The sequence below is a fragment of the Rhinolophus hipposideros genome (genome assembly GCF_964194185.1).
Source record: "Rhinolophus hipposideros genome assembly, chromosome: 20".
Taxonomy (NCBI): Eukaryota; Metazoa; Chordata; class Mammalia; order Chiroptera; family Rhinolophidae; genus Rhinolophus; species Rhinolophus hipposideros.
Window position 1 is genome coordinate 26,491,193 of NC_138066.1, and position 17,899 is coordinate 26,509,091.

Sequence of the window (17,899 nt, forward strand, 5' to 3'; positions counted from 1 at the left end):
CTGGGACTGCAGGGTGAACCTTTTCAAGGCCTCAGCAATGAGGTATTTCTCTACCACTAGTATCCAACCCGTTAAACAGCATGTGCCCAGCGAGGTCAAGAAATTGGAAGGCAGTCAGATTACATGGCTGAGAAGGCCAAGAGGAATCAAATATATCAAGAATAATCATGTTTGCTTTTATTAAGTCCACTTTCATTAAGAAAAACTAAAGAGATTCTAGTGCATTGAGCTGGATAACTGTGGGTACCTCTTTGCTGCTGCAAGCCAGTGGAATAAACTTTGAGGGCTGCAAAAAGACCTTTTCTAAGGGTCTCAGTTGATTTTGGTTTTGTCCAGCACAAAGGCAGCGAAACCTGACCCCTCCTCTTCTCTTCTACGTCCTTTATAAGGAACTCCCATTGGGCCGATTATTCTATAATTCTGTCAAAGCAAAAGCTAAAACCAAAGCAGCTGTAGATTCCTGCCAAGGACGTTTGTAGTCATATCAAGAGAGACTGAGAAGGAATAACTGTGCAACTATATGCTCATCAGCCTCCCTTTGATGAGACCTCCCCAAGTGTGGAGAAATCTTAAAGGATATTTAAAAATGAGTTCCACAGTTTCCAGGTTATTTACAGACCAGTGTGTGTATGCTTTCACTAGAATATCAGCTCCCTGAGATCAGAGGCTTCATTCTCAGCGACTAGAAAAGTGGCTGGCATTTAGCAGGTACTCAATAAATATTTGTTGAATGAATGGATTTAAAAAACCTTAATGTTTTATCGTCTCACATTTTAAAACCTCTAGAAGTGCTTTTGCTGCTCTTTCACCAAAAAAAGTTCAAATCACTGAAACTTCCATCTCATTCCATTCATTAATAATTTTTTTTAAATGTTTTTCTGTGTGAGCCCAGTTCATCAAATTGTTGGTGGTGATGATAATAATTCCAGGACATAAGCAGGCCTAGTGCAGCAGGGAGGGGCTGACCCCCTTGACTAATGGGGGCATGTCAGGCCATCCTCTGGAAGCATTAGACTCCTCCTGATGACACCACTTTAGAGGGAGGAAGCACGGGTTTCATTCACAGCACAGCAGATGGCACTCTCCTCGCCCACAGTCAGAGGCCCAGGCTGCAAGCTGTGCCAATGGGCGAAATGGAGGGCAGCCCTGGACATTTCCGGCAGGGGTATCGGAGAAGGCTCGGTGGAGACTCCGGCCTGGCTAGGGAGGCAAGAGGCCAACCAGACTGTGAGGCTGAGAGTTTGTTCCTTGGGTACTGTGCCTGATTCATCCCTTCTGCCCAGACCTTGGGCTGAGCTGGTTCCTGGCTGGGAGCATATGTAGGGGCCTCTCAGGAGGCCCTGTCTCAGCAAGTGTCTGGCTGGGTTCGCCGTAGGGACTGGGGGATTCAGGAGGGCTGGGGGCTGCTGAGGTCTGGAGGGTAGCAGGCCTGGAGTGAACCTTTGTTGGCAGGTAGCAGATAGTCCAACTCCTGGAGCTGGGGGTCCGAACTGAGGTGGAGGCTGTAGGTGCCACATGTGCTGTCACACCTGAGGGTCTAGCTCAGTTCTTGGCCGAGGGCAGGAAGGGAGCCCACGTGGAAGAGTATCAGCCACCTACCCAAGTGGTAATTGCCCAGGGCTCCCCAGGACCTTATTAATTATAGCTCCCAGCTTGAGCACCTACTACCATACTTCATAGGTCCGAAGGTACACATTTTTTTCATATTTTAACATCTCTTGAGAGTGGGATCTATATCACCATCGATGTGGTAAGAAAGCATCAGTGCAGTTTAATTAACAGTATATATACTTTTTCATTCTGAACGGTACACAAAGGTACATTTTACCAGCCATACAGCTCAGATTTGACAAAATACTGGCTGGGCATGATATAGTTTCATTTATCCTCAACTCCATGAAGTGAGGGTCCCCATATCCCTATCTATGGGTGGGGTAACTGAAGGACAGAGAAACTGTCACTTGCCCCAAGTCACACAGTTGACAGGGTGAGGAGCACAGATTTGATTCTGAAGTCCTGAGCTCTTTCAGAGCCCACACAGCCCCCCACCCTGGGGGTGGCCCAGCTGATGCCATCAATTCCATCCAAGGGGCTCTCTGCTTGGTTGGGGGAGGAGGAGCATCTCTGTGACCTGGGAGAAGGCGGGGAGGCAGGAGCTGGCTGAGGTCTGGGGGTCCTGTCTGGTGGCAGTCTCAACCAAAGCTATGTGGGCAAAGCCTTAAGCAACAGGGGTGGGGGTGATTGGGGTGGGCTGGGGAAGGTTTTAACTCAAAAACTAACAGGTTCTTAACCGTGAGGACATTTTAAACTAACAGTTACTTCTTTACTGCGGCTTGAGGAAGTCATAACTTGAGATACGAGAGGAAGGGGAAAGAATTGGGGCAGATGAGTAAGCACCTGACATTCATAACATATCCACCCCCCAGCGAGAAGGAGCCCATCGGACAGCATCTCGAGAAATACAAGGAGCATTTGGGTCTGCCCACCACCACCATGGTCAAGCCCAATTTTGGAGCCCCTGGGACGCCACTCCTCCTCCTCACATGTGCCTGCCTGCACCTGCCCCACATGGTCAGGACAATCATCTCCCGGGGTGTCATATTAGGACCCTCAAGTTCCAAGGCTGTTCCTTCTGTGTGGATGGCCCTTGGTTTCCTCCTTCTCATTACAGCTGAAATGTCACCTCCACAGGGAGATGTTCCCTGATTCCTCAGACTAGTTTCCATTCCTCATCGTACACTCTTAAAGCACCCCACAACTCTATTACGATGAATTACGTATCTGTGTGACAGGCTGGTCAATGTCGTCTTTCTCATTAGACCACAAGCTCCATGAGGGCAGAGACCATGTCCACCTTGTTAAGCACGGTCTCCCAGAGCTCACCCAGGGCTGGGCACACAGGAGGTGAGCAAAGACCCAAGGCATTCAACAAGGTCCTCCTGTCTTGGCTCCTGTGATGAAACCACTGGGTGTGCTCTGTGCAAGGACTGAACTTGGGTGTCTGTGGAGACGTGGGTCCCGAGCCCTCCTTGGATACACCTGCTTCACCTTTGCTCTTTGGCAACTGACAAGAGTGAACTTGCTTCACTCCACACCTCTGCTTCTCCCTGAAGAAAACCCAGTTCATTCTCCCTGCAGGGAAAGGGCATCAAGTTAGACCAGAAAGGTGGGGGCACTTCCTAAAAATAGGGATCCTTAAAAGTCTCCTATTTTATGCCCTAAGGCCTCTACATGAGACTCCAAAAGCCAGCAGGTGGAAATGGTCCCAAACTCTTTTAAGTTTTGATTAAAAAAAACCTATTAATTAATCCACTCAGTTTCCTTTGGCATATGACCGACCTAGGGTAAAGATCAAATAAAATGTGTTTTTTTCAAGCAAGAGCCCAACAAGTGTCTCATAGTCAACCAGGAAATAATTTTCATTGATTTCTAAAAAAAATCGTATAATATAATTACACTCTTACATAGAAATATGTTTAGTTCAGGCTCTTTAACTTTTTGTAGGAACAGATGCATTCCTATATACCACACTATTTTAATTACTGTAGTTTTGTGCTATGTTCTGGTACTCGGCAAACTAGTCTTTTTTCATTTCTCCTTTTAAAACATCTTCTGATTTATTCTTATGTGTTTCCTCTTCAAGATAAGTTTCAGAATCATTTGCCCAATTTTCGAAGAATTACAATAAGATTTTTCTTTGAAACTGTTAAACCTAAAACACTAATTTGAGAAGAATAAGCATCTCAACCGTTTTTGATATTCTCATGGCATCTCTCTCCATTTTAAGTTCCCCCAAATAACTTTATCTGCCCTTCTTATTTCCTCAAAAAAATAGAGACAATTTTTTTCAGTAATTTATAAAACCCAGCAAAGTTTTATAAATTTAAAACTAAGCCAGGAATGACTTACACAGCAGCAAATCTGAAAATACATAAAGAGCTTATCAAACAATATAGAAGAGGGACTCTTACCAAACCAAATGAAAACCCATTAAAACTAGACAGATCATGTACCTGAATGGAATTTTACCATTAACTACCATTTATCCCATTTAATTAGTATTTTCCTGACACACAATAACTTGCACTAAAATACTGTGCTCTCGCCTTGAAATTTCTAATTATTGTTGCGACCCACACTATTACGCTTCTCCACTGCTTTCTCCATCTTTCATGCTATTTAAGCAGCAAGATTTTCAATTATCTACGCAGGACGGACAGAGATACCTTTAAGGAAGGGGCATAATATGCAACTCAATTTCTCTAAAAGCCAGGAGAGATCATTTTTCGTCAGGACAAACACACTGTCTTTTATCATCTTTTTTTTTTTTTTGCAAATAAAGAGTAAAACAGGCTATTTAAAACATCCATTTAAATGCAAATTTTGATATCCCAGGAGAAAAATGTTAATCATTTAAATAGACAGGATTATCGCCCACCCTCACCACTTCCCCTCCTCTCCCAAGTTTGAGAAAATGTAGCCTCGGCTCACACAAGTTAAGCCAGTCAGCAGTCCTTAGGTCTCCATCCATCCATCCATCCATCCATCCATCCATCCATCCAACCATCCATCCATCCATCCATCCATCCATCCATCCATCCATCCATCCATCTCTCTATCTCTGCTCATTTAATAGTCACAACTCTTACAAGGAGGATTATCATTCTCATCTACAGATGAGGAAACTAAGGCTCAGACAGGCAAAGCAGTTTGTCCAGCTGGAAGGTAACCCAGTGGGTGTATAGGCCTCCAAAGCCCTCAATCCAGGGTGACTCTGCTGGGTTTCCAGGGTCCCATCCAGACTCACCCAGCATCCCCATGCCAAGCATGAATGCGTCCATGGTGTAAGGCAGCCCCCGGGCCCGGCCTCTTGTCCCAGGTGGGAACATCACTTCTTTCGGCTGAGCCTTCTTACATTCTACCTGTTAAACAGAAAAGGGAACAAATGAGATGCAAATGAATTCCACGTAAATGTCAAAGGCAGAACTGATCTGGTTATGAGCTGGGTTATTTTTAGCCTTGCTCCTTGCTCACTGTAAAAATAGCCGTGCTGAGTAAATGGCCTGCAAAATAAATATTTAAGAAAACACACCACTTGTGCAAATCCTGCTTTGGAAAAACCTACAAGGATGAAATTGGGTTTGGAAGGGTGGCAAGGACGTAAGGTTAAGATACACATGCGTGGGGGTTGGGAGCTCAGATTGAAATTTGCACGGAAGGTATGAGAGCTAAGGAGGCAGAGAATGGCTGTTTGATGTGTCTGTGAATAATAACAATAGCAATAGTAACAATCCCTCATGACTAGTGGACCCTTTACAAGTTTACAAATTCCCCTCAGGTTCCTTTTAAGTCAGTGACTTTTCACATCGGGCCATGTGATTCCACCTCTTATTAAAAAGACAGGCCAGTTAGTTTTAGCTCTATTTCAGATAGCTGAGAAAAGGGAACATCAGAAGGCTTGCATGACGTGCTGTAAACCATATCCTAGCAGGAGCAGGCCTGAAAGCCAGATATTTAAAATTTCTAGGTCAGCGATGCCACCATCTCCATAAAACCTGCCTGGCACACTCCAGAGGGAAGTAGTAATAAGATTAAACACTGATTCTGTTCACGTGGATTACCAGCTTCTCAATTCTGCAGCAACATCTTCAAGTGGTTGCTAGTCTTTTCTTTCTGTTTCCCTTTTGCCTCCAAAATTTCTTAATCTAATTCTGCTCACACATCCAAATGTCACTTATTTAACAACATATATATTTATATATATGTATGTAAAATATACATATACATACATATATACATATATATATATATAAATAAAATAATGCAAGCCCAGGAAAGAAGTACAACTTTTGCCTGTGAAGTTCCTACACTGTTTCTACTAATTTTCTTAGGCCTTTCCTTGCTCAGTGTTTACTTGCTTTTAGTTTACAGATAAACTTAACAAGCATTGTTAGCTGGTCATCAATCCCATTGCTGATGAAGATGGTATGTCACAGGTAAGGCAGGGACGCTTATAGCAGCGAAAGTAACAGCATGACAGTCTGATAGTGATGGGGGAAAGACAAGAATCAGGTATCTTATTGAAAAAGCAGTCTGGGGCCACATGGAATAGGAGCCAAAACCCCATGTAGCTCAACAGCTGCTGGGAGTATCACTATCACACAGAAAATTACCATTGTCTACAGCAGGTCTGAGATATGAAGAAAAAGTTAAACTGTGTGCAGTATATTTTAAAAGGGACCTATGTGGGTTGTTCATTTTGGACACACTCACGTCCCAAATTCTTCAAATAAATATTTTAGTGGCGGCTAGATGGCTCAGTTGGTTAGAGCGCAAGGTCTGAACAAAGTTGCCGGTTCAAGTCCCTCATGGGATGGTGGGCTGTGCCCCCTACAACTAAAGACTAAAAATGGCGACTGGACTTGAAGCTGAGCTGCGCCCTCCACAACCAGATTGAAGGACAACTACTCGGAGCTGATGGGCCCTGGAGAAACACACTGGCTCCCAATATTTACCAATAAAATATATTAAATTAATATATTACCTCAACTATTTTAATTACCTCAACTATTAACTCCTCTTTCTCTAGAGATAACAGATAATAGGTATTAATCTTGTTCTTTAAAGAATGATAACCACACATGCTTTTTAAAAAAATGGACAACATGGTTCAACATCCATGACGGATACGCTTAATACAAAAAGAGTTTTTATAGATTAAAAGGAAAAAGATGAGCATCCCCAATGGAGAAATGGGTAAAGGGACTGAATGGGCAATTCACAAATGGCTAATAAAGAAGCCCACATTCCCAAACAAGACATATCTTTCCCCCATCAGACTGGCCATGATGAAAAGATTATTTCATGTTGAGTCCCTGAGAGCACGAACATTAGGGGTGAAAAGTGGAACATACTTTTCTGGAGGGCAATCTGAAAAAATATCAAAAACTATACAAGCACACCCTTTGGTCTAATAAATCCCACTTGCAGGAATTTATCCTGCAAGGAAATATGGATGAGGCTATTTACCATATGCATAAATTATCTCTCGTTTTTTTTTTTTTTTTTTTTTTTAAGAAAATGGCCTAAACATCCAAGAACAGGGAGTTGGTCAGGTTGAGTTTGGTTCATTCAAGCTAACGGACAGCTACATAGCTACAGAAAAAGCTGATAAGGACATGCATTGGTATCAGGAAATAGTCAGTCCCAGGCAAACCAGGAGAGTTGGTCACCCTAACTGCAAGCAGGGAAAAAAGCAAATGACAGTGACTTTGTGGGAAATAAACAAGGGTATATACCATAGGGGGAAAAATATGAAAAAGACACAGCAAAGTTGTCTTAGAGTGACTTTGCTTTTGAATTTCCATTGTGCATATTGTTATTGTTGTTATTGTTTTCTGCTTTGAATATTACTTTTGCAAGTCGGGTGGGGGGGGGATGGTGATTAAAAAGAAATAATCAAAATTGAGTCTTTTAGATTTCTCCCCTAACCACATGGGTGACAAATTGCTCTTGGACACCGGATCCCAATCTGGGGACTCACAAGCAGGCTGAGAAACCTCATTTCCGAGAGCTTACCCGAGCCTGGGAAGATGGGTGTGCTCGGCAGAGGTAGACAGATAATTACCTAACGATAACACCAGGAGCCAGAATAACACCGCTAACCAGCTCACTTCCTAATAGCCCTATCGGTGACAATCTATTGCATTGTCTTATGAAAACCTGCTGCCTGTTCCTAGGCAACCTGATCAACGAAAATTTCAGGTTTATACAATTTTCATTTAGGGAACATAAAGGTTAACTGACTGTAATGGGAACATTTTAAACAAACCCACCTCCTCTTCCTCTCACTGAGCAGGCAGGGCTGGCAGCTCTGTTTAACTCTGCTGTCTTTGCTGGTGCTGTTTTGGGCAGCACTGACTGTGTGGGTTCTATCAAACAGCACTGTGTCAACCCTGAGTGCTCTCCGAGGCCAGGGGCCATGTCATGCGTACTCTCTGGGGGACCCTGGCACATCCTGGGCACTTGAGTGACAGAGAGAGGCAGCAATCGCACCAGGGAGCCTGGCCTGGCCTGCACTGAAGGCTTCTGGAGAGATTTCTCAGGACCAGGAGGCGTGCCCACCCAGCCTCCCCTCCTTGGATGATGTCGTATAAAGAACACACACAAAAGGGGAGAGAGGCACAGCTGTTCTCTGCTGTTCTCTGTATCCTGAGTCCTTGCAGTGGGACAGGGCTTGCTGAGGATGAAACTACATCCTTTACATATCAGACTGGAGGAAAACTCACCTTCTCCATCAGACTGCTAATTCTCAGGGCAGGGATCAGGTTAACCCCTACCTTCTCAGGTCCCTCAGTGAAGTGTTGTACCGAGCATGGACGTTCACATGCTTGTGATGGTCAAGGAGACCCAGTCTACTTAATTCAATGGTGCTGAGGAACTCAACGTGCCTAGTAAGTGCAAAGATACATAAGGCGGGTTTCCACCTCGAGAGCCCTCACTCTATTGGAAAAAAACCAGGTTTTTATTCTCCTCACATTAACATTAAGGCAAGTAATCCTACGTCAACCTGCCCCCATCACTTCTGGGCCTGTCAGCCTCTGGAGCCCCTTGAGTTAGACCACATTTGGGCCACTCCCCCCACAATCCTCCCTCTGGGCCCTGTGCAAACCAAAATCTTGGCATAAACAACTCAAGTTACGGTCAGAACCCAAACAGGGAAAACCCAGTCTATGATTGCAGCCGAAGTCACATACTTAGGTCATATAGTTACACACCATGTCCCAGTTATCTACTGCTGTGCCACAAACTACCCCCAAACTTAGTGGCTTCGAGCAACCATTTATCATTCTCTCTCATGGTTCTGTAGTTGACTGGGCTCAGCAGGGCTCTTGCTTGCCGTCTCTTACGTATTTGTGGTCAGATGGTGGCTGGGCCTGGAGCTGGAGCCAGAGACAGCCTGGGCTCGGCTGGAGGTCCAAGATGGCTTCTTCACTCACACAGCAAGCAGTTGACGCTGGTTCCGCTGGGACTGTCTGGGGGGGCCGGGGCGGGGGGGGCCTACTCGTGGCTTCTTCATGGTACTCAGTCTTTTCACAATATGGTGGCTTAGTCCCAAGAGGCTGTGTCCCAAGCACAAGCCTTCCAAGAGACCAAGGCAGAAGCGGCAATGCCTAGCTTTGCGAATCACACTGTTACTTCCATCACATTCTACTGGTGCGACGGGACCAGCCTAGATTTGCTGTGGGAAGGGAATAACAAGGCTGTGAACCCTGGGAGGCCTTGATCACAGTGGCCGTCTTTGGAGACGAACTACCACATGAGATCAGTGAAGAGCAGTGAGCAGACAGGGCAGTGGGAAGCAGTCCGCCCATCCCTTGTATCTGGCTGGCTGGGCTCTTGGGGCTGTGGGCTCTGAGGGCTGCCTTTGCCGGGAGGCACATGGCAGAGCATGTGTGTACCCCTCCTAGGGCCGTCCCAGAGAGGCTTATCTGGCTCCCCAGGTCAACAGAAGCAAAACGGAAGTGGTTCTCCTGGTGATCAGATCTCTTGCTCCAGCTGTTTCAGTACCACCCCAAGACCCCCATTTATAATAAATGAGCCCCACTACCCATACCTAAGTGCTCTCGCTAGAGCAGCCACGGGTGGGGGCAGTATCTGAGGAAGGAACATCTCCAACCAAGTCTTAGTCCTTGAATCTCCTCAACCAACAGTTCAGACCCCACTTTGGCAGCTTCTCACACTGGCAGCCATTGCTACTGCTGACAATGGCACCCACAAAAAGCAGTCTGGTTGGAGGGGCTAGAGATTTAGCAGGAAATGCCATTTGGATTAGTGCTTGTAAGAAGCCTCAGAGGACATTGTGACCAACTTCTTGCATTGGGAAGGTGAGGTCTCCCATTTTCAGGTTTCATAGCTGGCAAGGATAAGAAGTAGCCCCATACGAGGGGGCAAAGGCCAATCCCGCAAAGGTAGACACAGTTGCCTTCAAAATTTCTCTCTAAATACGCTGCTTTGTTTGGCAAAGTGGGAAGAGGGGGTATGGCTTCCTTGTCGCCCCACGGGTATGAGTTCAGAAGAAGGACCTTGCTGAACCCTCTTTAAGAATGCTCTTTTGAGAGGATGAATCAAACAGAGGCCCGATGTGAGCTTGAATGTGTGCTCTCTTAACACTGTGCTGGCTGCTTGTTGGGGTGGCCGCCTCTTCCAAGCCGGGTCCAAAGCAATTCAGCCAGGGTTGTTTCTAATTTTTTATCCAGAAATAATTTCAAACTTACAGAAAAGTTGCAAGGAGAGTAAACAGACCACCTGTATACCCTTGACCCAGATTGACCTGTTAACAGTTTGTCACTTTTGCTTTATCACGTGCACACTCTCCAGGTCTAGGTTTCAACCTGTGATTCCCCCCTCCCCCCACCTGAGCCATCTGAGGGAGTTGCATACATTACGGTATGCATTTCCTAAACATAAAGACATTTTCTTACATAACCACAGTACAGTTATCAACCTCAGGACATTTAACAGTGAACAACAGTTTAATCTAGGGTCTATATTCCTATTTTGTCAGTGGACCCAATGACGCCCTTTATCACTATCTATGCATGTTATAGACCAGGGGTGTCCAAACTGCAGCCCGCGGGCCAACTGCGGCCCACGATCCATTTTTAATGGGCCCGCAGCACATTCCAAAAATATATTTAGTTTACTTAAATAAACCAGGTGAGGTAATACATACTTCGCCTCGAGTGAGTGGCCCGGCTGTTTGTGTATTTTACCGCATATGGCCCTTGGTGAAAACTGTTGAAAAAAGTTTGGACACCCCTGTTATAGAACAAGAAGCCGAAGCCCAGGGACTTCAGACACATCACCTACGGTTGCAGACTGTCCATGTGTGGCAGGGCTGGGTCTGAGCCCAGGTCTGCCTAATGCCATGGCGCATACTGGGCACAGGGTCCTGTGCCATACCCGAGGGGGAGACTCTGGGCATTGGCTTTTGGAGAAGGAGCTTTTCTGCAGCTACTCTGAGTGGCTACCACCACCCAACTGGCCTGCAGTCCTTGCTGAGGCAAGCTCCCTGCCGGGCACCTTTTGGAAGAGGAAGAGGCTGGCAGTCTGAGAAGGATGCCAACCAAGGTCTGGGAAGTGAAAAGGTTTTTGTTCATTCCTGGTTTCTACACAAACGGCGCTAGTCAGCACGCCCCGAGGGCTGGGAGGGAAACCAGACCCCACCCCGGTCTGGGGAAACCCAAGCCCTGTGCCTGGGGCCTTGATTTACAGCCTAGGACAAGGAAACTCTTGTGTGGCCTGAAGAGGCCAGTGTTTGTAGCTTCACTTCTCACCCCAAACAGGTCATGTTAGAAGCGATTTACTCCTCCAGGGGAGGATAAAATCCACAGCTGCTCAGAAAGATCAACCTGGACAGTCTGGCTGGTAGGAAGGGAGGGGAACAGAGCTTCCCATGGGGGCACCGTCCTTCTGGGGAGCTTCCTGAAAGACACAGAGGCCTGACCTGGTCTTGCCCCAAGATCAGCAGCGCCTCTGACTCAAGCTGCTGCTCTTTCTCAGCCAGGTTCTGGTAGATTTCAGGCCAACACTGCTTCTCTGAAGCCCCAAGTTGACCATTTCCTCTGGCTGTTAGGCCCTGAGCACCTTCCAGGGAGACAAAGAGAAGAGGAGATGACACCCCAGTGTAACGTCTCAGGGGTCCACCCTGGAGCCTAGGAGCCACCCAAATCTCTCCAGGAAGGCAGGAGGGGTGAGCTGTACCCCAGAAACCACACACAGCTCCCCGCTTGGCCTGCGCCATCCTACGGCTGCAGCCTTTCTTTTTCCTGCCCATTGCTCTCTCTTGCCCTTTCTGCCAGTCACAAGCTTTTCTGGAAACCAGGAAGACAGGACCCTTCATGAGGCTCTTTCAGGTTCATAACCAAGATTCAGAGAGGACCTTCTCTCATGGAACCTGCAGAGCAAGGAAGATAAACACAGGTGAGTTCCTCGGGGAGGCACTGAGCCTCTGCTGTCCTTCAGAGTGTGGCTGGCTATAGAGTGTGCTAGAGAACACGCAGTCTGCTGCAAAATGAAGAAATGGAGGCTTTTGTCTAACAATATCCAAGAGTTCCAAGATGGCATCAGCAGCGCATGAAACCATTGAGGACCCTTCTGCATGCAGGGCCTGCAACCGCTGCTCTGCTGGCACACCCAGGAAGCCGGCCCTGTTCAAGGCAGTTGCTGAATGAGAATTGAAGAAAGAGTCCCATAAATACCAAGGTGTGGGATGAGAAGCACATTAACAAGCCCTCAGGAGAGGCAGAGAGGGCCTGCAGAGGGAAGGCAAGACGCAGGCTCTCCTCAGTGTGGAGCCATACCCGAAATGCACCTGCCGGGTAGCTCGCCGAGTGACCTTCAGAGAGTCAGGTCACCACTTCTCGGTTCTAATGTCCATTCCAGGGTTTCCATGCTACTGAGTCACTCTGCGTATCCACAGTCAGAGTCAGGAGGGAGTCCTAACTAGCAGGAGTGCACGGCTATGTGAGGACACAGCCTCCATCATGGCCATGAGATTCCATCATGGGCAATGGCAACAATCATAGCCTGGAAATCCTGACAGCCGCACTGGCAAGACCCAGCCTTTGCCTCCAACAGGGGAGGGTGCCTAGCCATCCTGCCATACCTGCCCCTCACCAGTGCCAGTCCTCTGCCCTCTGCAAACTGAGGCCTCTCAGCGGGGCACCGTCAAGTCTGGGAAGTGAACAGAAGGGAGTTCTGTGTTCTGTCCCTTCCCTCCTACCTTCCCTGGATGTCTCCATCAGGCACTGTCCTGGTAGACAGGCACCAGCGTGTGGCCAAGCACCAGGGGGCCCACTTGTACCCCACTGGTCTTGTTTTGTTGCGAAACGGTCCTCACAGATATGGGACACCCCCCCGCCCCTGAAGTCTATGGAAGAAGGGTTTACTGTGCAAACCAAAAGGGAAATGCCAGCTTAGGCAAGTGATGGCCGCCAGCAGAAACATCTACCTTCAAAGGACACGTGCTTGCTAGAAACAGACCATTTGTGAGAAGCACGGAGAGTCTGGCAGGACATACGATCTTGACTCCATCTCCCTGGTCAGCAGGATTACTCTGGGGAGGAAGGCACCTATTGCGCTCTGAGCACTTCCCATATGCTAAGTAGTCATGACATCCTCACATGGGTGTGCGCGTGTGTGTACACATATGTCATATAATGTAGTAATACACACAATGACATATATATGTAATGCACATAAAGCTCAGTGCACACAGAAGTCCTCGGAGATTCACTGTTCTCAACACCCTCATTAATCAACTCTTCATTTCCTCTGAGTTGGCCTAATTAGCCCCCGTGACACTATGAAAGGAAACTGAGGTCCGGAGGAATGATTTGTCCAAGATCACAAAGCCAGGTAACGGCACAGCCGGGATTCAATCCTTGGTCCCCAACTTCAAAACCCGTTTGTTCACACCCTCTGGCCGCGCAGGTCCTGCCTGCACAGCCCTTCCCAGCCACTGTCTCGCTACCCAGACCTCAAGGCCCACCTCAGATGCTATTCCTTCCACAAACCCATTCCCAATCCTAGTTCCAGAATTACTTTGCTTAACACTTCCAGAATCAATTTCATACACTGTTTCCTCTGCTCGGTGTTTTATTAAAATCAGTGAAGGCAAAGTGAAAGAAGTCATAAACCAATACTATTAGCACCTCCTATGTAGCAGGAAGGGGCCAGGTCTGGACACACAGATAAATTCATTAAGATGAGGCTCTCCCTGGGAGGTACTCAAAGTCTGGGCGAGGAGTGGAGAGGAGCTGGCCCCCAGCACCATCTGAGACACATGCTCCAGTGACTGTAGCCTCCCACCCCACCTGTTCTGAAAACAGGGGTCTTGTCCCTGCCACGGTAGTCCAGCCTAGAGGCTAAGGCTCCTACCTAGCTTTAAATTGCTGCTTCTGACTTTTCTGTGCCTCAATTTTCTCATCTGTGAAATAGTGAAATACAGTGCCTACCCCACAGGGCTGCAGGGAGCTACTAAATTAAACGAGGTAACCCTTTAAGTGCTCGTGCTGGATATCACTGGTTGGGTCACACCTTACTGTCCTCCACGTGGAGCCTACCGTGTTTCCCCGAAAATAAGACCTAGCCGGACAATCGGCTCTAATGCGTCTTTTGGAGCAAAAATCAATATAAGACCCGGTATTATATTATATTAATTATATTATATTATAGTATAGTATAGTATAGTAAAATAAAACGCATTAGAGCTGATTGTCCGGCTAGATCTTATTTTTGGGGAAACACGGTAGGTAAACACTTTTGAAGGTGATAAGGCAAGTTCACATCTGTGCTGATGTGAATTCCAAAGACTGGGGAGCAGAGAGGAGAGAGAAAGTGGCTGCTGCCCCCTCAAGCCCACAGATTCCAGGCATGAGGCTTTTTCCCTAACCTCCCCCACCTGCCAGCCAGGTAAGGCCCCATCTTCCTGCTTTCATCAGCAAGGTGCGCAGAGGGAGCTGCACAGGCTGCACTATTTGGGGAAAAAGCTGACGGTGGCAGCAACAGCTGTTCTCCTTTTCCTTTCTGGGAACCTGCAAGGACATTTCAAAGTGAAAAGAAAGCTCAGCCTCCAGCAGGTGCCCAAATTCTGTCACCGGGCTGGGTGCTTCTCCCAGACCAGGGTGTGCTCTGCCAGAGACCCTGCACGGATGGGGCCTACCTTAATTTCTCTATTTAAAAGAGAAGAAAAGGTGTGGCTTGAGCGTTAGCTTGCACTTCCCTGGGCTGTCAGGCAAAGAACGGCTGAGCACAGTCAAAGGAAGAACAGGCCCCAGAGAAGGGGTGTGGAGAGAGGGGAGCAGCCTCTTTGGGAGGTCTCCATGCCCCCTCCTGTGGGTGGTATGCAGGGCATGCAAGGGGCAGCACGTGTGGAAAAGCCCAGAGGTGAGGGGCAGCTAGACACTGAGAAAGATGCTCTGCTCTCCCCGCCTCCCTGCAGTGACCTCACCAGAGGACAGATGAAGGACAAAGGAGGCAGAACTCAGGAGACTGGGAGGCCACCTCCCCACCGGGCACATTACTTCTGCCGAAACAGTGACAAACACTTACCCCCAACACCCCCAGCCTGGCCTCCCGGCTGCTGTCCTCACCTTCTCCAACATGCAAATCCCTCTGCCTGCATTAACAGAGCTGGTACATAAACAGTTTATACACAAACAACTTGTGTGTGCCAGTGCATGATGGGGGTGGGGGGAGACACAGGGCTTCTCCTTCTCCACGTAAACACAAGATTCATTTATTAAGTGCCTCTCTGGCATTTCCTTTTTTTTTTTTTTTTTTGCCTTCATCCTGCTTGTTTAATATTGCATTTGACATTCTCATTTTATAAATGGTAACAGAAGCAGAATGGATGGCTAAAATTAGCTTACGAGTGAGAATGATGCTACAAATAGGATGGTGAACACAGAAGCCTAGTTAATTCCACCCACATCAGCCACCCCACCCCCTCCACTTTTGGGGCTGGTTCTGGACCCAGCTCTCCGTTGGACTGAGGAGCAGCAGCTTTGAGGGAAAGGATGTGTGCCCAGTCACTGGGTACCCTGCCAGGTGGCAGCACCCCATGGGGGCCTCAGTGGATCACCTCGCCCAGCCCCGAGGCCCAGGGGCCAATCCAGGACACTTCTGCTCTCTCTTCCTAATCCTACCCAGAAGGCCCTGCTCAGGGTTATTCCCCCAGGGTGCCGGGGGCTGAGGGCCTGAGATCACCAGGCTTTGCTCTTAGAAGTAGGGTTTGCAGAACCTCCCCCAAGGATGATTCAGTTGAAGGGCCTGAGTCAACTTCCCTGGGATCCAGAAAATCACATCTGTGGGTCCCTTCTGCTCTGCTCTGCAGGATATGAGCTTTCTCCTCTCCTTGGGACCACCGCCCAGCCATAGCATCGCGTGCTCACCTCACACACCACTCCCGGCCCCAGAGACACACACACTTGAATCGCACAGACTTGTAGTCTGCCCAGGACCACCTTACCTTATGGTTACGTATTTGTTCCATAAAATGATTCTAGGAATAATGACAGTGATGATGATAGTAGTAGTAGTAGTAAGAAAACGCTATCACTTTAATAGAGTGTGCTACAGCCTGGTAAAAACGCTCACAAGTCCTAAGACCCCGCCCTCTGTGAGGCAGGCGCCATCATTACCTGTCTTACAGAGATGGGAGCACAGAAGCCAGGTCAACTTGCCCAAGGTCACAAATCAGAGCAAGGAGGAGCGCTGTGGGGCATTCAGCAGTGAGAGGTTCGTGGCACCTCTGCTGGGAAGGCGTCTTGGGCCGACAGCACGCCACTCTGACCACATCACTCCCTACCTGTTCAATGCTTGGGGGCCCCTCAAAGAATGAAGGCACTGATACTTTCCACAGGCTGGTGTCCTAAACCCCAGCGTCTGTTTGGGGTACCCCCACCTCCAAACTCTGCTTCTGACTAGTAAAAAGCTGACTCAATAGAGAACCTGAGTGACCTCTTAGCTAAAAGCTTTTCCCTTGGGCTTCTTGAGATAAGCAGACCTTGTCTGCTCTGAGCTACATTAGTTTGGCTGGGAGTCAGAAACTATATAGTCCATGGGCCAAATCCTGCTTCTGCTTATTTTTGTAAAAAAGGTTTTATTTGAATGTAGCCATGCCCCCTTATTTACATACTGTCAGTAGCTGCTTTTGCACTACGATAGCAGAGCTGAGTAGTTGTGAGAGACCGTAGAGCCCTCAAAGATTAAAATATTTACTCTTGGGCCCTTTACAAATAGTGTTTTTGGCTCCTAGCTTTAGGCCAAATGGAGGAAACGCGCCGTTACCAAGGAGGTTTTCTGGAGGGCTGATTCCTTCAAGGCTGTGGGATTCTATACCCCACAGCAGAGCAGATAAAGACTCCCCAGGGTCAGGAACCAAACTAGGGCTTTCAATAAGCTGCAAAGGGCAGTGGTCATCATCCTTCCCATCGTACAGAGGGGCAAACAGGTGCAGACAGGTAGGGGATTTCCTAGTCAAGGGACAACCAGAGGTGGATCTGGGATTCAGGCTCGGGCCCCTATGTTCCAAAGTCCTGGGTACCCATAAATGACCCAGTAGGTCCCAACTAGGGACATCGCATGTCACTCTCAGGATCCAGGCCTTTACCCAGTGGATGTACTCATACAGGTATGATCAAGGCCCACATCAGAGAGCAAGGGCATGGCCACGTGGCGGAGTCCCTGCACTGACAAGCTTCCTCGGGGCGGAGCCCTGGTCTCTCTGACCACAAGGGAGTGTGCGGCAGTGCCAGGAGCACCAGCCTGACCCAGTGTGTGTGTGTGTGTGTGTATGGGGGGGGGGGCTCCTGTGCCAGGCGGCTCATCTGGCTTAATGCTCTTAGGGTCTCAGTTCCCTCATCTTGGGTTCCTTCCTTCTGACACTGGATGGACGATTTGACCCACAACTCCTGCACTGTCTCTCCTTAGCAGTGGTCCTTGCCCCGTGCTTCGCAGACTGTAATGTGCACGCAAATCACTGGAGACCTGTCAAAATGCAGCTGATTTGGTAGGTCTCGGGTGGGGCCTAAGCTGACATTACTAACAACCTTGCAAACTGTTTAGCAATTCATATAGATTAGAACACCTTAAAGGTACAAGGAGAAGGACTATTTAAAGGAATCCTATAGTAATCCTTATAAAAAGCAAATAAAAGCCCTTGCTTACATTCATCACTCAAATCAATCCAGATTTTTCAATAAGGAGGTTTGCCTAAGTTGGCAGCAGGGTACAGTGGGAAGAACATCGAGATGGAACCAGAACGACCCAGGTTCAAATCCCAGCTCTGCCACTTAGAACCGTGCGCAGTGGAAGTCCCTTCACCGCTCTG

The 17,899-nt window shown here is 47.9% G+C and overlaps 1 protein-coding gene across 14 annotated transcripts in view; it reads right to left on the reverse strand.

Moving 5' to 3' along the window:
• The window catches only part of MSI2 (musashi RNA binding protein 2), a 374,726-nt gene that overhangs the window by 53,876 nt on the left and 302,951 nt on the right, over positions 1–17,899 (reverse strand). For all 14 annotated transcript variants that reach the window (XR_013992034.1, XR_013992035.1, XM_081029501.1 and 11 more), the window contains exon 9: positions 4,808–4,922. Coding sequence is in view for 12 of the 14 variants with exons in the window: in XM_081029501.1 (XP_080885627.1) it covers positions 4,808–4,922 (115 nt within the window). In the remaining 2 variants the exon portion in view is untranslated. The remainder of the gene's footprint in view (positions 1–4,807; positions 4,923–17,899) is intronic.